The sequence below is a fragment of the Palaemon carinicauda genome, chromosome 23, assembly GCF_036898095.1.
Source record: "Palaemon carinicauda isolate YSFRI2023 chromosome 23, ASM3689809v2, whole genome shotgun sequence".
Lineage (NCBI taxonomy): Eukaryota > Metazoa > Arthropoda > Malacostraca > Decapoda > Palaemonidae > Palaemon > Palaemon carinicauda.
In genome coordinates, this window is record NC_090747.1 from 90,272,190 (window position 1) to 90,295,150 (window position 22,961).

A 22,961-nucleotide genomic window follows, 5' to 3' on the forward strand; every position below is an offset into this window, starting at 1 on the left:
CTTATTTGTAGGGTTGTTTACAAAACAACACAGGATTGGAATAACTTTCATGTCAGAGATCACAGAATATAAAAAAATTCCAGGGCACTCGGTTAACTAGTTTCTAATCTGTCTTTCATTCAAGTTACTGATATACACATTGTATAACCCACAAGAAAATAAAACAAAAATCCAAATGAATAAATTCTTTAATAATTTCAAACACGTTAAATCAATAACTGCCAAAAGCATTATTATATAACTTTACATACCAAAAGGAGATAATATTAATCGTAGAAAGTGATTGCTCGGCTGGTAAGATTAAAATGCATATCTGCGGCACAAAGGATCAACAATGCCAGTAGCCCATCTTTTCACCAAAGCCCCTCTTGGGGACATTTTCCATCCAAGGGCTTACACGGTCGAACGGTTCGTCGAACCCGTTTGTTGAACCTGCTCGTCAAACGGTTCGAAGAGGTGGAATCAGTCACAAATGCATAAGGTTTATGGACAATGAAGCCCCGTCCACAAAAGTCAGGCGAGAAAAGGCTTTCTTCGACAACCAAATACCCTGTTCACACGTTCGAACATCATTTAAACACTTGACTGTCGAACCGCGTTCGACCGTGTAAACCCGCCCTACAACAGTTAAACGGTCTCTATCTACTCCCACAAAGGACCACTGGTGGTACTGGTACCACTAGTGGTAGACGTTCGGTCACTCTCCAGCTGTTCCTGGGTTTTGCAATGACCTGGTCTCCTCCAGCCTCGTCCTCCATCACAGATCAGCCCTTCAGCGCATGTGCCAAAGATGTTATAGCTGCCACCACACTCTTCGCCTTCGGTCTGGAAGGAGCGGGTGTGGGTTATTATCGATTATTATTACTTGCTAAGCTACAACCCGAGTTGGAAAAGCAGGATGCTATAAGCCCAGGGGCTCCAACAGGGAAAATAGTAAAGTGGGAAAAGGGAACAAGAGAAACTAAAGTATTTTAAGAACAGTAACATTAAAATAAACATTTCCTATATAAACTATAAAAACTTTAACAAAACAAGAGGAAGAGAAATAAGATAGAATAGTGTGCCCGAGTGTACCCTCAAGCAAGAGAACTCTAACCCTAGACAGTGGAAGATGATGGTTCAGAGGATATGGCACTATCCAAGGCTAGAAAACACTGGTTTGATGTTTGTGTCCTCCTAGAAGAGCTGCTTATACCCTTATCAAGAGGAAAGTGCCTACTGAATATAAGATTCGTTCTTGCATTTGAAACCTCCATTGAATAATAGGATACAGAACATTTTCAAAACGTAAGCTAATTTTGGAAAAAAAATGGTTTTGCTAAATGGTATCTCACGGGTACAGTTGGCACACCTAGCTCTAAGGAAGTGCACCCTATCACACCATTACTGAGCGGAGGGTTCCTGTATGTAGCCCAGCCGACCGCTGATGCCATCTCTCTTTGAACTTACATTTGGTTACTCGCCCCGCAGTAAGGGTGTGACAAGGTGCACTTCCAGACCATGGCGTGCCAGAAATTCTTGGGTCTAACTGTACCTAAGAACTCGGAAAGCTATTTGCAAGATAAATTCCAATTTAGCATAGCATATTTTCAAGATAACTGCCATTATATTACTAGTTTATATTTGAGAGAGAGAGAGAGAGAGAGAGAGAGAGAGAGAGAGAGAGAGAGAGAGAGAGACAGAGAGAGAGAGAGAGATACTAACCTCACGACATTCGTAACAGCATCCACACTGCCTCTCCAAAGCCCCAAGAGGGCAGTTAAGTGACTCAGGACTTGCGCACCTGACAGTTTCACACGACGCGCAGGTCAGTCCAGAAACTCTAAAATAAAAATAAATAGATAAAAGACTAGGTGAATATATAAAAGACTTGGTGAATTTATAAAAGACTAGGAGAATTTATAAAAGACTAGGTGAATTTTCTGTTAGCAGACTATAATTGTAAGCTTTCCCTGGTGAAATAAACTTTTTTTGTTGGCAGACTGTTGTGTAAGCTTTTCTTGGAGGAATAAAAAATGAACATGATCCCCCAGTCACTTACGAGGTAGTCTGTCATTCCTTTGGGTTTTAAGCTTCTTAATTTTTTTTTATTATTATTTCCTGCAGGTCTGGGCTGTTCATCCTTTCAACTGTAGCCTAAAATTTTACTTATTCAGTTATAACAGTCGCGTATGAGTATTTGATGTCTATCTATCATGTCTAACCACTTCGTTTCGACACAGTGACGGTAATGTCTCAGTTTTAAATGGAAGCCCAAACAAGCCTTTCAAATATCCTCCAACAAGATTAGAAATTTCATCAATATTACTATCTTCCCATTTCCACTTATTTGTCCTATTAAAACCTCATTTCTTCTCCTCTTATTTCCATAAAGTTTGTCGTCAAGGCATTTCGGATGTTACAGATAACAAACAAATCTTCTGCTCATTCTACTTTTATGTTATCGTTGATTTTCGTATATTCAACATGAAACTAACATGTATACTTATCTATATAATGATAAGATAATAATCTATGAGACAAAGCTAGTATGATCACAATAAATGTTCGCATTTTCTACATGAAACTAACATTTTCACTTATCTAGATACACAATGCATAATAACCTATGAGACATAGTAACATCACAACAAATTATGGTTAATATATGATAGTTTAATTGCTAGCAAAAATTAAATTCGCTATAAGAAATGGATGAGTGTTGGCTAGTTTGGTGTTTTTCTCTATATGTTTAATGGGGACTGGGGCATAACTTACATATCTGTCGATTTAAATGTAAAGTATGTTTTTTACTCTGTCCATTGTTTACATTTGAGAGACTGAAGGGAACTTACTGCGCATGTGTTTTTCCATGGATTGTGGAGCTTTCTGTGCATTTGCAATGACGTATTTGTCAGGTGGTATATTTAAACCAATTAACAGCTTATAATTCCCGGATGTTGTTCTACAACAGTCATTTATTTCCTACCTTCGCCTTCAGTTTTAAGTTAACCACCATCTCGTAAAGATGTATCGAAGAGTGAACTTCAGGGAAGCACATCAATCTATTTCGAAATTTAGTGTAATTTCTTTAATGTCGGCAATTGATTATGATGGTATTGTTACTCATGTGAAATTAAAAAAAAAATAGCAGAGAAATAATGGCTCAAAGGTCCGATTCCGACTTAATTTTCAGGGAAGGCCAGCACTTTTCTACTGCTAAGCTTTTGTAACGATTGCCAAGAAAAAAAAAAAGGAAATATTGTGATTTACTTTTTCATAATGGAAGGATTTATTTGTGATTTACTTTATTATAATCTAAGGATTTATTTGTGATTTACTTTTAGTTTGTGACCCGGGAAGGGGGGGTCCTGGGGGCTTGCTCCCGACTAGGGGTTGTGACTTGGGAAGGTGGCCGAGGGGCTTGCCCCCGGGATAGGGGTCGTGACCTAGGAACTACTAGGTTAGGTTAGGTGGGTTTGTTAGGTTCTGTACCCTTTTACAAATCTCAAAAGTTAAATAATCACCTTTTGATAACACCTTTTGGCCTATTTTCAACCATTTACATGAACCATATATTTTTCCAACTGGTTATCTTGGGCTTATTTTGCATTTCTGACTTTTATCATTGCTGCAAATAACTCGTTTATAACATTTCCCCACCCACCCCCCAAAAAACCTGTTTCCCACTGGGGTCTCCCATAATTGTCTTTACAGAAGGGGATCTGAAAACTCATAAACGGGTGATTTGCCCCAATAATCAAGGTCAGAAATGTATAAAACACAAGATACCGAGTAGGAAAAATATATGGTTCATGTATTTGGCTAAAAATGATAGTATCATATATTTACCCAAATTATTAAAAGTTGACTTACGTGACAGCTGCCAATGAAATGCACAGGAGCAGTAGAAGCGATGCGGATGAAGCCATGGCGAAGATTCTTCACGCACGAATATACCTAGACCGCGGACGTAGGACTAATGTGTAACCGGCTTAAGAGGACCGAGAACGCCGTCGAGACAACAAATGGTTAGTCCGTAAGTTCGTAACGGCGCCTCTTGTTATAGGCGTTTCCTTGTCAGGATAGCAGCTGCCGAGCTTAAACCGAACAATTGAGTGTTTACGTTTAGGGTGGAGTTGGTGTTGAGCCCATGTTAACAATGACGTTCTATTTCAGTATTAGGCGTCGTCATTTATGAAACTCCCCCTTTTTTTTCAAACCGTCAGAAAGGATTTAAAGAATAAATGATTTTGGTAATATTTACGCCTGGCAACTCTACCTCTAGGAAAATTCCTATGATTTTTTCCGGTTTAAATTGGTAACATTTGCATGATATACCTAGACCGTGGCTGTAACCACAAAATATTCCAATCACGGTCTCATTGGTGTTTAATCCTCATCCTGAACCGTAGCTTACTCATTTCGGTGCTGAATGGCCTACCAGGTTCCAACGTCAGTCGACAGGTCATTTGCCCAATTTCTCTCTCTCTCTCTCTCTCTCTCTCTCTCTCTCTCTCTCTCTCTCTCTCTCTCTCTCTCAACAGACGTTGTAACATACGGTGAGTCTGTTAGCAAGAGGCAAATATTAAATAACGGGAGCACGCGAGATATGCACTATCCATACATATGTTTTATGTATATGTGACGAGAGAAATATTATAGATTTGAAGACAAGATATACTATGTGTTCTTTCACTTCTATTGATTTACATGTCTTCAATATTAACAGATTTCACCTAACAAGGTGTCTTAAGAAATGAATAAGCACACAATTAGCATTGCTATATTGGTACTGAAATTACGAAATCGGGGTTGAACCCATCTTCGTCATCATCAGTCGCTTTAGAAATCTGCGCAAAATTTACAACCCCTCATCTGTATGTGGCACGTTCTCTCGCATGTGCTCGATATCAAGAGTTGCCTTAACACGCATACATTATTATTAAGCACTAGCTAAGATACAACCCTAGTATGAAAAACTGGATGCTATAAGCCTAAGGGCTCCAACATGGAGAAAATATCCTAGTGTATATATATATATATATATATATATATATATATATATATATATATATATATATATATATATATATATATATGTGTGTGTGTGTGTGTGTGTGTGTGTGTGTGTGTGTGTGTGTGTGTGTGTGATCTACTTCAGAAACTTTTTTTTAACTGGGCAGGAGAAAATGTGTATATGATTTTATTTCCGATAGTTTTCTTAAAAAGCAGATGATCCATTTCTTTCAGGCCAAGATAATCTCAGATATAATATTTTTGATTTAGGAAATATAGTTTCTTGTTACATCCTGATAAGTCTAATTTATATACGCGTAGTCTCTTTAAACGGTACTTTAATTTTTTTTTAAATGACTTTTATTTTTGTTTTTTATGCAAGAAACAGTATTTCTACAAATATTTACTTTTGCTGCAACCTGATTAAGGGTAATTTTCATCAGTTTTTAAATAGTATGACGTTTTCTGAATGTATTCTCCATTCAAAAAATAGATTTCTTATCTCTTCATATACGGCCACTAAAAGATAATACTGTAATTTCAAGAATTAACTTACAAGGTCAAAGCGTTTCAGTTTATTCATATAAGGAAATTTATAATTTTCATGAAAATATTTCTCTTGATAATGTACTTCCTTTACGTATTATCAATTTACTAAGATTAAAACCAACATAACATTGATGGGGAATGAAATAAAAATTGTGAACTATGAGAATCTATCCTGTGAACGTTTCCTGATACTTACCTATCTGCTGAAATGCTGTAGCAACAATAATACAAATCATGAATATCTCTTTGAATTAATCACTGTGATGCGTATTGCATCGCTTGACTGTTTTATGTGCAATAGTGACACAAAGGCAAAGGAACTCGACGACAGTAATTAATGACTAACGAAGAAAATACATATTGAGGTCCTGAAAAAAAATAGTACAGTGGTAACGTGTTTGCCTAGCATTTCGCATGGCAAGAGATCGATCCCCGCCCAGGACTGTGAGTTTAAGCTGATTACTGGGGAGGCTTCTGCTGTGGTAGGGCACCACAGGGGGGGGGGGGTTGGGCTTGCCCGGCTGACGTTCTGGTGAGCATCTATTCTGATGGAACCGGAACTGAAACCAGTCACCTTTTAACCTTTATGTGAAAAGGAAATGGAAGAAACTTAAAAGTATAATTGCTCCCAGAGGTTGCTGTGGCCTGATTGGTAACGTCTCTGCCTGGTGTTTGCTAGTCCCGGGTTTCGAGTCCCGCTCAGACTCGTTAGTGCCATTAGCGTCTGCAACCTTACCATACTTGTGATACCAGGGGGGGGGGGGGGGTTTGGGGGAGGCTATAGGTCTATCTGCCGAGTCATCAGCAGCCACTGCCTGGCTCTCCCTGGTCCTAGCTTGGGTGGAGAGGAGGCTTGGGCGCTGATCCTATAATATATGGTCAGTCTCTAGGGCATTGTCCTGATTGCTAGGACAATGTCACCTTGCCTCTGCCATTCATGACCGACTTTTAAATAGTTGTTTCAATCGTGATTCATTCTGGTAAAACAAGAGTATAAGATGCTTTTAAAATTTTTCGTTCTTTTTTTTTCCAGCATCTCTGACTGAAAGTTGTGAAGATTGAAAACTTTCAATCTGTCAATTATATGATAATTTCGGCTTCGATAAAACCGTAAGAAGTCATTTTCTTAATGCATATGATTAACATTAAATAAGATTTATTTCAAGTTTACATTTTAATTCCAAGTCTCTCTTGTCCGAAAAGATCTTTGATAATTTTTAAGCACTGTCTTATTTGTAGGGTTGTTTACAAAACAACACCGGATTGGAATAACTTTCTTGTCAGAGATTACATAACAAAAACACACCCAGGGTACTTGGTTAACTAGTTTCAAATCTGTCTTTCATTCAAGTTACTGATATACATAATGTATAACCCACAAGAAAATAAAACAAAAATCCGAATTAATAAATTCTTTAATAATTTCAAACGCGTTAAATCCATAACTGCCAAAAGCATTGTTCTATAACTTTACATACCAAAAAGAGATAATATTAATAGTAGAAACCGATTGTTCTGCTGGTAAGATTAAAATGCATATCTGCGGCACAAAGGATCAACAATGCCAGTAGCCCATCTTTTCACCAAAGCCCCTCTTGGGGTCATTTTCCATCCAACCTCTCTTAAACAGGGGTTCACACGGTCGAACGGTTCATCGAACCCGTTTGTCGAACCTGCTTATCAAGTTCATCGAACCCGTCTGTCGAACCTGCTTATCAAACGGTTCGAAGAGGTGGATTCAGTCACAAATGCATGAAGTTTGTGGACAATGAAGTCCCGCCCACGAAAGTCAGGCGAGAACAGACTCTTCGAACCGCTCGACGAACGTGTTCGACAACCAAATACCCTGTTCACACTTTCGAACATCATTTAAACACTTGACTGTCGAACTGCGTTCGACCGTGTAAACTCGCCCTACAACAGTTAAACGGTCTCTATCTACTCCCACAGAGGACCACTGGGGGTGGTGGTACTGGTACCACTAGTGGTAGACGTTCGGTCGCTCTCCACCTGTTCCTGGGTCTTGCAATGACCTGGTCTCCTCCAGCCTCGTCCTCCATCACAGATCAGCCCTTCAGCGCAGGTGCCAAAGATGTTGTAGCTGCCACCACACTCTTCGCCTTCGGCCTGGAAGGAGCGAGTGTGGGTTACTATCTATTATTATTATTCGCTAAGCTACAACCCTAGTTGGAAATGCAGGATGCTATAAGTCCAGGGGCCCCAACAGGGAAAATAGCCCAATGAGGAAAGGGTAACAAGGGAAACTAAAATATTTTAAGAACAGAAACACTAAAATAAACATTTCCTATATAAACTATGAAAACTTTAAAAAAAAAAAGAGGAAGAGAAATAAGATAGAATAGTTTGCCCGAGTTTACCCTCAAGCAAGAGAACTCTAACCCTAGACAGTGGAAGATAATGGTAAAGAGGCTATGGCACTACCCAAGATTAGAGAAGAATGGTTTGATTTTGGAGTGTCCTTCTCCAAGAAGAGCTGCTTACCATAGCTAAAAAGTCACTTATACCCTTACCAAGAGGAAAGAGCCCACTGAATATAAGATTCGTTCTTGCAATTGAAACCCCCTTTGAATAAAAGGATAAAGAACATTTTCAAAACATAAGCTACTCTTGAAAAAAAATGGTTTTGCTAAATGGTATCTCACGGGTACAGTTGACACCTAGCTCTAAGGAAGTGCACCCTATCACACCATTACTGAGCGGAGGGTTCCTGTATGTAGCCCAGCCGACCGTTGTCATCTCTCTTTGAACTTACATTTGGTTACTCGCCCCGCAGTAAGGGTGTGACAAGGTGCACTTCCAGACCATGGCGTGCCAGAAATTCTTGGGTCTAACTGTACCTAAGAACTAGGCAAGCTATTTGCGAGATAAATTCCAATTTGCAGGGCATATTTTCAAGATAACTGCCATTATAATACTAGTTTTTATTTGAGAGAGAGAGAGAGAGAGAGAGAGAGAGAGAGAGAGAGAGAGAGAGAGAGAGAGAGAGAGAGAGAGAGATATACTAACCTTGCGACATTCGTAACAGCATCCACACTGCCTCTCCACAGCCCCAAGAGGGCAGTTAAGTGACTCAGGACTTGCACACCTGACAGTTTCACACGACGCGCAGGTCAGTCCAGAAACTCTAAAATAAAAATAAATAGATAAAAGACTAGGTGAATATATAAAAGACTTGGTGAATTTATAAAAGAATAGGTGAATTTCCTGTTAGCAGTCTATCATTGTAAGCTTTCCCTCGTGGAATATACTTTTTTGTTAGTAGACTGTCATGTAAGCTTTTCTTGGAGGAATAAAAAATGAACATGTACCCCAGTCACTTACGAGGTAGTCTGTCGTTCCCTTGGTTTTTAAGCTTCCTAATTTTTTCTTTTTTATTATTTCCAGAAGGTCTGGGCTGTTCATCCTTTCAACTGTAGCCTAAAATTTGACTTATTCAATTATAACAGTCATCTAAGAGTATATGATGACTATCTATCATGAGGTTGTTGTGGCATGATTGGTATCGTCTCTTTCTGGTGTTTGCCAGTCGGGGGTTCGAGTCCCGCTCAGTCTCGTTAGTGCCATTAGTGTCTGCAACCTTACCATCCTTGTGAGCTAAGGTTGGGGGGTTTGGGGGAGCCTATAGGTCTATCTGTTGAGTCATCAGCAGCCATTTGCCTGGCCCTCCCTGGTCCTAGCTTGGGTGGATAGGGGGCTTGGGCGCTGACCATATAACATATGGTCAGTCTCTAGGGCATTGTCCAGCTCGATGGGGCAATGTCACTGTCCCTTGCCTCTGCCATTCATGAGAGACCTTTAAACCTTTAAACTAATCACTTCGTTTCGACACAGTGACGGTAATGTCTCCGTTTTAAATGGAAGCCCAAACAAGCCTTTCAAATATCATTCAAGATTAGGAATGTAATCAATATTACTATCTTACCATTCCCCATTATTTGTCTTCTCAAAACTATTTATTTCTTCTCGTATTTTCATAAAATTTGTCGTCAAGGCATTTCGGATGTTACAGATAACAAACAAATCTACTGCTCATTCTACTTTTATGTTATCGTTGATTTTCGTATATTCAACGTGAAACTAACATGTATACTTATCTTTATAATGATAAGATACATGATAATCTATGAGACCAAGCTAGTATGATCACAACACATGTTCATATTTTCTACATGAAACTAAGATTTTCCCTTATCTATACAATAAGATACACAACGCATAATAACCAATGAGACATAGTAACATCACAATAAATTATGGTTAATATATGATAGTTTAATTGCTAGCGAAAATGAAATTCGTTATAAGAAATGGTTGAGTGTTGGCTAGTTTGGTGTTTTTCTCTATATGTTTAATGGGGACTGGGGTATAATAACTTACATCTCAGTCGATTTAAATGTGAAGTTCATTGTTTACATTTGAGAGACTGAAGGAGACTTACTGCGCATGCGCTGTTTCCGTGGATTGCGGAGCTTTCTGTGCATTTACAATAACGTATTTGTCAGGTCAGTTTTAATTTGACCACCATCTCGTAAAGATGTCGCGAAGAGTGAACTTAAGCGAAGCACATCAATCTATTTCGAAAATTAGTGTAATTTCGTTTATGTCGGCAATTGATTATGATGGTAATGCTCTCCGTTTAGTGTATAGGTAATGTTACTCATGTGAAAGTAAGAAAATAACAGCGAAATAATGGCTCAAAGGTCCGATTCTGACTTAATTCCCAGGGAAGGCCAGCACGTTTTCTACTCCATAGCTTTTGTAACGATTGCCAAGAAAAAAAAAAGAGACGATGTCAATCATAAGGTAAGGAATTAGTTGTGATTTACTTTTTCAAAATGGACGGATTTATCTGTGATTTACTTTTAGTTTGTGATCTGGGAAGGGGGTGTCCGACCTGGGAAGTTTTGTGACCTGGGATTTGGAGTCCGGGAGTCCTGACCTGGGAACTATTAGGTTCTGTACCCTTTTACAAATCTCAAAAGTTAAATCACGTTTTGCCCTATTTTCAACCATTTACATGAACCATATATTTTTCCAACTGGTTATCTTGGGCTTATTTTGCATTTCTGACCATTATTATTGCTGCAAATCACTCGTTTATGACATTTCCCCCACCCAAATATACCGGTTTCCCACTGGGGTCTCCCATTATTGTCTTTACATAAGGGGGTCTAAAAACTCATGAACGCGTGGTTTGCGCCCCCATAATCAAGACCAGAAATGCATAAAACATAAGATATCGTGTAGGAAAAATATATGGTTCATGTATCTGGCTAGAAATGATAGTGTCATATATTTACTCAAATGATTAAAACTTGACTTACGTGACAGCTGCCAATGAAATGCACAGGAGCAGTAGAAGCGAAGCGGATGAAGCCATGGCGAAGATTCTTCACGCACGAATATACCTAGACCGTGGACGTAGGACTAATGTATAACCTGCTTAGGAGGACGCCGTCGAGACAACGAATGGTTAGTCGGTAACGGCGCCTCTTGTTATAGGCGTTCCCTTGTCAGGATAGCAGCTGCCGAGCTTAAACCGAACAATTGAGTGTTTACATTTAGGGCGGAGTTCGTTGGGAGCCCATGTCAACAATGATGTTGTATTTCAGTATTAGGCGTCGTCATTTATGTAACTCCTCCCCCTTTTCTTCAAACCGTCAGAAAGGATTTAAAGAATAAATGATTTTGGTAATATTTACGCTTGGCAACTCTACCTCTAGGAAAATGCCTATGATTGTTCCGGTTTAAATTGGATTTAGCCTATCTGCTCACGTCACAGTTTCCTGGAAGTTGTGATTTGACGATAACATTTGCACGATATACCTAGACCGTGGCCGTAACTACAAAGTATTCCAATCACGGTCTCATGGGTGTTTAATCCTCATCCTGAACCGTAGCTAACTCATTTCGGTGCTGAATGGCCTACCAGGTTCCAACGACAGTCGACAGGTCATTTACTCTCTCTCTCTCTCTCTCTCTCTCTCTCTCTCTCTCTCTCTCTCTCTCTCTCTCTCTCTCTCTCTCTCTCAACGACGTTGTAACGTAAGGTGAGTCTGTTAGCAAGAGGCAAATATTAAATAGAGGGAGCACGCGAGATACGCAGTCTATCCAAACATATATTTTATGAATATGTGACGAGAGATATGTTATTAACTTCAAGACAGGATATTCTGTGTGTTCTTTTACTTCTATTGATTTACATGCCTTCAATATTAACCGATTTCACCTAACAAGGTGTCTTGAGAAATTAATAAGCACACAATAAGCATTGCTATATTGATACTGAAATTACGAAATCGGGGTTGAACCTATCTGTTCAAAACACTTCCGCAGCATCAGTCGCTTAAGACTTATGCACAAAAAGCCATCAGCAGTCAAACATCTTACAACGTATTATTATTATTATTATTATTATTATTATTATTAGCTAAGCTACAACCCTAGTTGGCAAAACAGGATGCCATAAGCCTAAGGGCTCCGACATGAAAAATATCCCAGTGTATATATATATATATATATATATATATATATATATATATATATACATATGTGTATATATATATATATATATATATATATATATATATATATATATATATATATATATATATATATATATATATATATTGAAAAAGTTGTCTCTAAGTCCTAGTTTTGTTTCTGTGCGCCGGAGATTTTCGTTAAATGACTTTACCTCTATTGTCCTAAATTTCAAATTAGCGACCTGGTAGTGAGTCGACGCTGGTGGATCTCAACAAGGATGGAGACTGGCATGGAGAAAGCTATTTCATCTCGAAAATCTTGCTCATAGAGTTCGAAGGGAAAAGTTTTTTGAAGTACCTCTTTTAAAAGAAAAAAAACAGTCGTCAATATATGTATTTATATATATATATATATATATATATATATATATACATATATATATATATATATATATATATATATATGTGTGTGTGTGTGTGTGTGTGTGTGTGTGTGTGTGTGTGTGTGTATTATTTTATTGCTCTTTTGACGGGCCAGACAGTATTACATTGGATCCCTCTTTCTCGCTACGGCTCATTTTTCCTTTTGCATACACATACACCGAATAGTCTGAGATTACCTAACAATTCATCTTCGCTCAAGGGTTTAACTATTGCACCGTAGTTGTTCAGTGACTACTTTCCTCTTGGTAAGGGTAGAAGACACGTTTTAGCTATGGTAGCCTAAGAACCTACTCTTGGAGAACACTCCAAAATCAAATCATTGTTCTCTAGTCTTCGGTAGTGCCATAGCTTCTGTACCATGGTCTTCCACTGTTTTGGGGTAGAGTTCTCTTGCTTTAGGGTCCACTCAGACAGGCTATTATATCTTATTTCTCTTCCTCTTGTTATTTTGAAGTTTTTATAGCTTATATATGAAAAATTTATTTTAATGTTGTTATTGCTCTTAAACTTCTCTTGTAGTTTATTTCATTATTTCCTCTCCTCATTGAGGTATTTTCCCTTTTGGGTCCCTTGGGCTTATAGCATCCTGCTTTTCCAACTAGGGCTGTAGCTTGGCAAATAATAATTGTGTTATTTATACACAAATATTTATTTAAACTTTGCTATACAGTTCAGTTACAATAAACATTCAGAGAAGGTTGAATATTTGTCAGTTAGTAACATAACTGATTATCGCTTTTCCTTCCTGTTATACTTTTGACGCTTGGCAACATCCAAAAATGGAGAGGGTTGTTCTTTTTCTTCGAGACAAAATGTCTCCTAATAAACTAAAGGCAGAGGTGGAATAGTCAAGAGAGTTTAGAACATGGCAGTGATGGGGAGGAGCCTGGGGACGTCAGCGGATCAGATGTATGGATGTGGTGACGAGGGACTTGGGGAAGAAGATGCAAGGAATAGAAATAGATGGATAAAATAGACTCGAGCGGCTGACCCTCCTGTATAGTAAGCCTAACTAATAAGGTCGAAAGAAGAAGAAGAAGGGCTACATTCTTCATTTACCATCCAAGTTGTTTTGATACTTATCAAAATAACAAAACCTAACCTTCAAGTCGTAAGCTTTTCATTAGCTTTCTCCATTCTCAGAAATGCTAGACTGGTTGCTCTTCTTGGATCAGCCATACATAATTCAAACACCGATTATGCTCATGGCATATAATCAGCTATCAGTTACATCACTATACCAATCAATAGTGTTGGTTATAGCTATTGCGTTGCAGGTTTTACTAGTGACACAAAATCCGTCATATCACTTCATTACTAAAATTGGATGATTATCCTTCATCTGTTGATTCTTTGTTTCAATGTTGTCAAACTCTGTTAGATTGAAATAGGATTTTCAAACGGCAACACTATGTGCAATATACTGCCATAGCCTCTGTACCATGGCCTTCCACTGTCTTGGGGTAGACCGTAGAGCTCTCTTGCTTGAGGGCACACTCGGGCACACTATTCTATCTTATTTCTCGTCCTCTTGTGTTTTTCAGGTTTATTTATGAACGGTCTATTTTAATGTTGTTACTTTGCTTAAAATGTTTTATTTTATTTGTTCATTATTTCTTCTGTAGTTTATTTATTTCCTTGTTTTCATTCCTCACTGGGCTAATTTCCTTGTTGGAGCACTTGGGTTTAAAGCATCTTGCTTGGCCAACTAGGGTTGTAGCTTAGCTAATAATAATAATAATAATAATAATAATAATAATAATAATAATAATAATAATAATGTACACAGAAATAAGTGCTATCGCAGAATATAATTTATTTCGAATGTACAGGACAAGGTTTTTTATCTGATCTATATACACAGATAAAGTTCATACAATCAACTGTAACCTAAGACGTAAAACAAGAATGCTACCGAGTGTGGCTAACAAGATTACACAACTAATGGGAATTATTATGAAAATGATATTCAGATCTTTTGTTCCTCTGAGAACTGTAATGTGACCAGTTCTAAGAGGATGAATGATAGGAAATGAAGGAAAGAGGAAAAGTTATAGGAAATAAAAATATGAAAGAATCGGGTGAGTGGAGCATGAAACCTAATAGAACACTCTCACCAATAAAAACCTGCAGGATATAAGAAAAAAAAAATAGAATTTACAAAATATTATCAATTATTGTGTTCTACACAAAGTCTCATACCTAAGTAAATTTTCAGTGAGTTTTTTTCTTTTTTTTCAATTTACACAATTTGTTTTGCAATTTCAGTGTGTTTTTTTGCAACTTTCAGGTAGGTTATTTTGCAATTTTCAGCTAGTATTTTTGCAATTTTTATTTTTTTACATTAAAAGTAAGAATTTACATTCAAGAACCAGGGGTGGATGATATTCAAATAAACAATGCTTCCTCGCCTGTGATTGCTTCTTCACTGCTCGAGGGCCTGAACAATCAAAGAATCCTTTCATTCTGTAATTGTTTCTTCAGTTGGCTCTACCATATTGCCGTCTGGATCTGCTGTAAAGGATTCTTCAGTCGTAGGCGTATATTCGACTGCTTCGCATATGCCCTCAAATCCCCACATATCCGCCTGCGGGGAGACGCACTCGAGGCCGGTTCCGCATTTCCCTTTAATGTTCCAAACGCCTCCGCATTTGTCACCAGGACCCTGCAAGGCAAAGGTTTAGGTTTAAAGAGTGCTCTTGGATGGCAGGGAAGGGGCATAATATTTATATGATCAGCGCCCAGGCAACCTCAATGGCTTCTGGTGATTTAGAAAGTAGACCTATAAGCTCCACACAAAACCCCATCCAACTTGATGATTCAGAAAGTAGACCTATAAGCTCCACACAAAACCCCCATCCAACTTGGTGATTCAGAATGTAGACCTATAAGCTCCACACAAAACCCCCATCCAACTTGGTGATTCAGAATGTAGACCTATAAGCTCCACACAAAACCCCCATCCAACTTGATGATTCAGAAAGTAGACCTATAAGCTCCACACAAAACCCCCATCCAACTTGATGATTCAGAAAGTAGACCTATAAGCTCCACACAAAACCCCCATCCAACTTGGTGATTCAGAAAGTAGACCTATAAGCTCCACACTAAACCCCATCCAACTTGATGATTCAGAAAGTAGACCTATAAGCTCCACACAAAACCCCCATCCAACTTGGTGATTCAGAAAGTAGACCTATAAGCTCCACACTAAACCCCATCCAACTTGATGATTCAGAAAGTAGACCTATAAGCTCCACACAAAACCCCCATCCAACTTGGTGATTCAGAATGTAGACCTATAAGCTCCACACAAAACCCCCATCCAACTTGGTGATTCAGAATGTAGACCTATAAGCTCCACACAAAACCCCCATCCAACTTGATGATTCAGAAAGTAGACCTATAAGCTCCACACAAAACCCCCATCCAACTTGGTGATTCAGAAAGTAGACCTATAAGCTCCACACAAAACCCCCATCCAACTTGGTGATTCAGAAAGTAGACCTATAAGCTCCACACTAAACCCCATCCAACTTGATGATTCAGAAAGTAGACCTATAAGCTCCACACAAAACCCCCATCCAACTTGATGATTCAGAAAGTAGACCTATAAGCTCTACACAAACCCCATCCAACTTGATGATTCAGAAAGTAGACCTATAAGCTCTACAAAAAACCCCATCCAACTTGGTGACTCAGAAAGTAGACCTATAAGCTCTACAAAAAACCCCATCCAACTTGGTGACTCAGAAAGTAGACCTATAAGCTCTACACAAAACCCCATCCAACTTGACGATTCAGAAAGTAGACCTATAAGCTCTACACAAAACCCCCATCCAACTTAGCTCACAAGGTTAGTGAGGTTGCAGACACTACAAGAAACTATCGAGCTTGAAAGGGACTCGAACCCCAGACAGGGACGTTTTTAAATAGGCCACCACTAGCCTTCTATCATGATGCACCAGGTATAGAGGTATAGTTTTATGGAATAAAGAAAGTGTGATATCAGCGCCATCACGCTCATGATGAATTATTAAAGTAAACGCGGTAATGCAATCACCAGGGATAGGATAAATAATAAACATAAACAGTCCAACCTTGACTTGACAACAGAGAAGAACCTTCAGTGGAAAAAGGGATCTTATGTTGCACATACCATGATGAAATGTTGCAATAATAATTGGATGAGTGTTTGTTAAAAAAAAAACTCTTTGATATTTTTATAAATGCGTTATTAATTTATCAATAAATGTGTTTTATAAACATGATCCAGACTTAGTAATTTTAATTTTACGTTATACTACATGATTATTATAAGTCTAGGAATACCAATTGACGGAAAACTTACACAAAAATAACCGATTTTTTTCCTCCGTAAGCAATCAGAGTTTCAATACCATATCAAATACGATTAATTACATGCGTTTTTCACTACAAAATAAATAGATGCCCATAATTCAAAAATCAAGGTAAAAAAGATTAAAATTTGCACTTTGAATCGTACATTTATAAAACAAGTAAACCATGACTCAACTTTACTGTAATCTGACAGAGAAAATCTAAAATTGAATATTTGTTTTATTTCAAGACAATTCAAATGCCACTCACCTGACCACACACGAAGCAACAGTCGCAAATATCGGTGACTATACCGTACGGACATTCCTCTTCCTTAGCAGAATTGGGACATCTCTCAGAAACTACACATGGGATACATCTTAGCCCAGAGGTGCTGAAAAAGGGAGCTTTGATTAACTTAAATCAACATATGTTTCATAAAAATAATTTTAGATTATAATAGTAACTGAATACAGTCATACTTCTGCATTTGCTTTAGGTTAGCAACTGAATACAAAGTCCTTCTGGAATTGCTTTAAGTTAGGAACTGAATACAGTCATAATTCTGGAACTGCTTTGAGTTAGCAACTGAATAGAAAATCATACTTCTGGAATTGCTTTAAGTTAGCAACTGAATACAGTCATGCCTCTGGAATTGCTTAAGTTAGCAACTGATTACAAAGTCATACTTGTGGAATTGCTTTAAGTTAGCTACTGAATACAAAGTCATTCTTCTGGAATTGCTTTAAGTTGGCAACTGAATACAAAGTCATACTTCTGGAATTGCTTTGAGTTAGCAACTGAATACAAAGTCATACTTCTGGAATTGCTTTAAGTTAGCAACTGAATACAAAGTCATACTTCTGGAATTGCTTTGGGTTAGCAACTAAATACAAAGTCATACTTCTGCAATTGCTTTGGGTTAGCAACTGAATAAAGTCGTGCTGGAGTACAAGAATAAAGTATAAAGGCCCTGGAAGGCTGTTTTGTGTTATAAACTTTAACAGAAGAGGCTGACAAAGCTATGAATTCACGGAGTGGCTATGGTGTAAGAATTGCTTATAGAATAATTAATGAAATCTCTACATAGGCAAAGATGAAACATATACCAATCAAAAAGAGAGATGGATCTGTTATAACAACAAAAGATGAAGAAAGGCAACGTTGGATGGAACACTTTAGTGAGGTCATGAATAGGAGATACGAAAGGAATAATTTGATTGATATACCTGAAGCTGAGAAAGACCTTGATGTGCCCATGAATGAATTCCGTGTGTTTGAAGTCGAAGCTATCATTAAAAAACTCAAGAGAAGGAAAGCCCCTGGGTACGATGGAATAACTGCCGAGATGATACTGGTCGAAAATGAAGTGACTCCCAGAATACTTAAAAGATTATTTCGTAGAATGTGGCGTGAAGAGGCAAAACCTGATGAATGAGAGCTTAGAGTGTTGGTGGAAAAAAAACTAACTGATTGCAATAATTACAGAGGAATCACACTTACGCCAGTTGTCATAAAAATATATAGATGAACCAGCAGGATTTCGAAAAGGTAGAAGTTGCACTGACCATATTTTCATTTTGAGACGTTGTACAGCAATGTGTAGAATATAGAAATCCACTTTTGATGGCATTTGTGGGCTATGAAAAAGCCCTTGATAATGAGACAGTAAAATCACAACAAATGATTAGAACTTGACTTACGTGACAGCTGCCAATGAAATGCACAGGAGCAGTAGAAGCGATGCGGATGAAGCCATGGCGAAGATTCTTCACGCACGAATATACCTAGACCGTGGACGTAGGAGCTTTAATGTGTAACCCTCTTAGGAGGAAGCCGTCGAGACAACAAATGGTTAATCGGTTGGTTTGTTGATTTTAAATCACCTTACCTGTAGCAAGATACGGACGGGGTCGATAACGGCTGTTCTTGTTATAGGCGTTGCCTGGTGGTCGGGATAGCAGCTGCCGACCTTGAACTGAACAATTGTGTTTACATTCAGACTGGAGTTCGTGGGGAAATCCTGTCAACAATGACGTTATATTTCAGTATTAGGCACCGTCATTTATGTAACTTCCTCTTTTATTCTATAAATAGTAAGGAAGCATTTGAAGAATGAATTGTTTTGGTAATATTTACGCTTAGCAACTCTACCTCTAGGAAAATTCCTTTGATCGTTGTGAAACTTGTGGTTTCCTTTGGATTTAACCTATCTGCTGACGTCACCGTTTCCTGGAAGTTGCATAATACACCTAGACCGTCGCCATAACAACAAAGTCTTCCAGTCACAGTCTCATTCATAGTTAGTAGGTAGTAGGCTGGCCAGGGCACCAGCCACCCGTTGAGATACTACCACTAGAGAATTATGGGGTCTTTTGACTGGCCAGACAGTACTACATTGGATCCTTCTCTCTGGTTACGGTTCATTTTCCCTTTGCCTACATATTCACACACCGAATAGTCTGGCCTATTCGTTACATATTCTCCTCTGTCCTCGTACACCTGACAACACTGAGATTACCAAACACTTCTTCTTACTGCACTGTAATTGTTCAGTGGCCACTTTCCTCTTTGTAAGGGTAGAAGAGACTCTTTAGTCATGGTAAGCAGCTCTTCTAGGAGAAGGACACTCCAAAATCAAACCATTGTTCTCTAATCTTGGGTAGTGTCTTAGCCTCTGTACCATGGTCTTCCACTGTCTTGGGTTAGAGTTCTCTTGCTTGAGGGTACACTCGGGCACACTGATCTATCTTATATCTTATTTTTCTTTCACTTGTTTTGTTAAGTTTTTATAGTTTATAAAGTGATATTTATTTTAATATTGTTGCTCTTCTTAAAATATATTATTTTTCCTTGTTTCCTTTCCTCACTGAGCTATTTTCCCTGTTGGGGCCCCTGGGCTTATAGCATCCTGCTTTTCCAACTAGGGTTGTAGCTTAGCAAGTAATAATAATAATAACCTCCACCCTAATCCCTAGATCTCTCATTTCGGTGCTGAATCGCCTACCAGGCTCCAACAACGGGCCATATGGCCAATTTCTCTCTCTCTCTCTCTCTCTCTCTCTCTCTCTCTCTCTCTCTCTCTCTCTCTTTGATTGCTGAGAGTAGTTATATAAGGTGAGTATGCTAGCCTTCTCCATCACGAGACTCAATACTAGGCCACAAAGTACTCTAGAAGATTTATTCCAGCTATGACCAAGTTGTGGAAAGATCTTCCTAATCGGATAGTTGAATCAGTAGAACTTCCAAAGTTCAAACTTGCTGTAAATGTTTTTTTTTTTTTTATATTGAACAGGTTGACATAAGTATCTTTTTATAGTTATCTATGAAAGATCTTTTTTGAAGTTGTTACTGTTCTTAAAATATTTCATCTTAATTGTTTATTATTTTTTCATATAATTTGTTTATTTCCTCTCCTCACTAGGCTATATTTCCTTGTTGGAGCCCTTGGTCTTATAAGTATCCTGATTTTCGATCTAGGGTTGTAGCTTAGGTAGTAGTAGTAGTAGTAGTAGTACTAGTAGTAGTAGTAATAATAATAATAATAATAATAATAATAATAATAATAATAATAATAATAATAATAATAATAATAATATATGGATTGAACAAAATCAATTGAGGCAGTTATGATACACAGAAACGAGATCTATCGCAGAATATAATTTATTTCGAATGTACAGGACAAGGATTTTTATCTGATCTATATACACAGATAAAGTTCATACAATCAAATGTAACCTAAGACGTAAAACAAGAATGCTACCAAGATTACACAACTAATGGGAATTACTATGAAAAGGATTTTCAGATCTTTTGTTCCTCTGAGAGCTGTAATGTGACCAGTTCTAAGAGGATGAATGATAGGAAATGAAGGAAAGAGGACAAGTAATAGGAAAACAAATGAAAGAATCGGGAAAATGGAACGTGAAACATCACAGAACGGACAGGGACAGTGAGACGTGATGTGTTTTCTACAATGACCTCAGCGAAGGTCAAGTCAAATGTGAACTTGCTACAAAATATGATGAATTATTGTGATAATCTATAATTTTTTTTCATTGGTCAACAGCTACTGTTTGAATTCATATTTGCAGATTTATCAGTGGTTTTGCTTCCAAACGCCTGAGTCATTATTTTCCACATTTTGTAAGATATAATCGAAATATGTCCTTTAGTTCTTTCTACTGGAGAATGGACCAAAAATTTAACCAAACCTGTTATATTTTCGAAATTTTGTAACATATAATAAAAAGACGTCTCTTAGTTACTTCTAGAATAGACTAAAAATTAAGAATATGAAATCTGAACAACCAAATCCTGGATTTTCTTCAGAGAAGTGTTCCGTAATTGGCTCCCGAGTCAGGAGATCTCGCCAGCCCCAATCGAAGAAGTGACCCTTCCTTGCACCTGTATTATCCAATTTAGCCATCTAAAACCTTCTGCTTCCTCGTCTGTGATTGCTTCTTCATTGCTTGAGGGCCTGAACAATCAAAGACTCCTTTAATTCTGTAGTTGTTTCCTCTGTTGGCTCTACCATATTGCCGTCTGGATCTGCTGTGGAGGATTCTTTAGTCGTGGGCGTATCTTCGACTGCTTTGCATATGCCCTCAAATCCCCACATATCCGCCTGCGGGGAGACGCACTCGAGGCCGGTTCCGCATTTCCCGTCAACGTTCCAGAAGCCTCCGCATTTGTCACCAGGACCCTGCAAGGCGAAGGTTTAGGTTTAAAATGGCAGAGGCAAAGGACATAATATTCATATGATCAGCGCCCAGGCAACCTCAATGGCTGCTGATGACTCAGAAAGCAGACCTATAGGTTCTACACAAAACCCCCATCTAACTTAGCTTACAAGGATAGTGAGGTTCCAGTTACTACAAGAAACTATCAAGATTGGGCGGGACTCGAACCCTGATTCGGCGATCGCCAAGCAAGGATGTTTCCAATTGGTGGACGTATTCGCTAGGCAGGGACGTTCCCGATAGGCCACCAGGTATAGAGGTATAGTTTTATTGGATAAATAAAGTGTGATATCAGCATCACCCCACTTATAATAAAGTATTAAATTAAACGCAATAATGCAATCACTAGGGGTAGGATAGGATACCCCTTATCTGTAAACAACCTAACTTTGATTTGATAACAGAGAACCTTCGGTTGAAAAAAGGTATCGTTAAATCTAAGAATTCTTTACCTTGGACTTATCTTATACATTCTATGAAGATGAAATGTTTCAATTATAAACAGCTGAATTTTAATTAAAATGGTCCTTGTTATCTTTGTAAATGTATTATTAAGTCATTGATAAACGTGGTTTATGAGCATGATCTTAAATTAATCATTTTAACTTTAAATTATATCAAAATTATAATAAATTTAGAAATGCTAATTAACTGAAAATCTCACACAACAGCTGCAATTTTCCCATAAGTAATCAGTTTCACTACAACGTCAAATACGATTAATAACATACGTTTTTCACTACAAAATTGATAGATACCCATAATTTATAAATAAAGACAAAACGGATTAAAATTTGCACTATGAATCATACATATACAAAACAAGTAAACCATAACTCAACTTTGCCATAAACTGGCAAATGAAAATTAGAATTAAATATTAGATTTATTTCAAGACAATCCCAATCCCACTCACCTGACCACACACGAAGCAACAGTCGCAAATATCGGTGACTATACCGTACGGACATTCCCCTTCCTTAGCAGAATTGGGACATCTACTCTCAGAAGCTACACATGGGGCACATCTTAGCCCAGAGGTGCTGAAAAAGGGAGCTTTGATTAATTTCAATCAATATATGTTTTATAAAAACAGTTTTAGATTATAAGTTAGTAACTAGATGAATACAAAGTCATACATCTGCAATGGTTTTATGTTAGCAACTGAATACTAAGTCGTATTTTGCAATTGCTTTCTGAACGTTTGCTCACAGATCCTGAGTATTCTAAGGTCGAAGATCTTCAGGAAATTGCTCATCGAGAGACACGGCAGACACTGTCCTTCTCATGGCTTATTGGTTATGCAAGGGAACAGACCATTACCTTTTCAACTGTTTAAATCTTCAGTATGGGGAACTGTCAAAAGCAAACCGAAAAC

General features: G+C 38.0%; 1 protein-coding gene and 3 long non-coding RNA genes across 4 annotated transcripts; all 4 read right to left on the bottom strand.

Annotated features, from left to right (window-relative positions):
- Nucleotides 1–259: 259 nt before the first annotated feature.
- Nucleotides 260–3,877, bottom strand: LOC137616990 (uncharacterized). The gene is made up of 3 exons (XR_011039539.1): nt 3,856–3,877; nt 1,705–1,822; nt 260–825 (listed from the first exon to the last, which is right to left on the bottom strand). It is a non-coding gene; the product is annotated as an uncharacterized lncRNA (long non-coding RNA).
- Nucleotides 3,878–6,944: 3,067 nt separating this feature from the next.
- On the bottom strand, nt 6,945–7,481 carry LOC137616992 (uncharacterized). Its single transcript, XR_011039540.1, has 2 exons — nt 7,256–7,481; nt 6,945–7,220 (listed from the first exon to the last, which is right to left on the bottom strand). It is a non-coding gene; the product is annotated as an uncharacterized lncRNA (long non-coding RNA).
- A 7,229-nt stretch (nt 7,482–14,710) lies between these two features.
- On the bottom strand, nt 14,711–19,117 carry LOC137616991 (single insulin-like growth factor-binding domain protein-2). Its single transcript, XM_068346855.1, has 3 exons — nt 18,542–19,117; nt 17,109–17,232; nt 14,711–15,162 (listed from the first exon to the last, which is right to left on the bottom strand). Exons 1-3 carry the CDS (start codon nt 18,595–18,597, stop codon nt 14,959–14,961), a joined length of 384 nt encoding a protein of 127 aa, XP_068202956.1. The 5' UTR covers nt 18,598–19,117; the 3' UTR covers nt 14,711–14,958.
- Nucleotides 19,118–20,817: 1,700 nt separating this feature from the next.
- Nucleotides 20,818–22,630, bottom strand: LOC137616994 (uncharacterized). Its single transcript, XR_011039541.1, has 2 exons — nt 22,500–22,630; nt 20,818–21,546 (listed from the first exon to the last, which is right to left on the bottom strand). It is a non-coding gene; the product is annotated as an uncharacterized lncRNA (long non-coding RNA).
- Nucleotides 22,631–22,961: the final 331 nt, after the last annotated feature.

What these genes read in the sequence shown, in the direction of transcription:
- LOC137616991 (XM_068346855.1), bottom strand. Translation starts at nt 18,597, where the DNA reads ATGGCTTCATCCGCATCGCTTCTACTGCTCCTGTGCATTTCATTGGCA. An exon ending in ATTTCATTGGCAGCTGTCAC is followed by an intron (nt 17,233 to 18,541) that starts GTAAGTCAAGTT and finishes TCCCTTTTTCAG; the next exon opens with CACCTCTGGGCTAAGATGTA. An exon ending in GTTGCTTCGTGTGTGGTCAG is followed by an intron (nt 15,163 to 17,108) that starts GTGAGTGGCATT and finishes TTTGCCTTGCAG; the next exon opens with GGTCCTGGTGACAAATGCGG.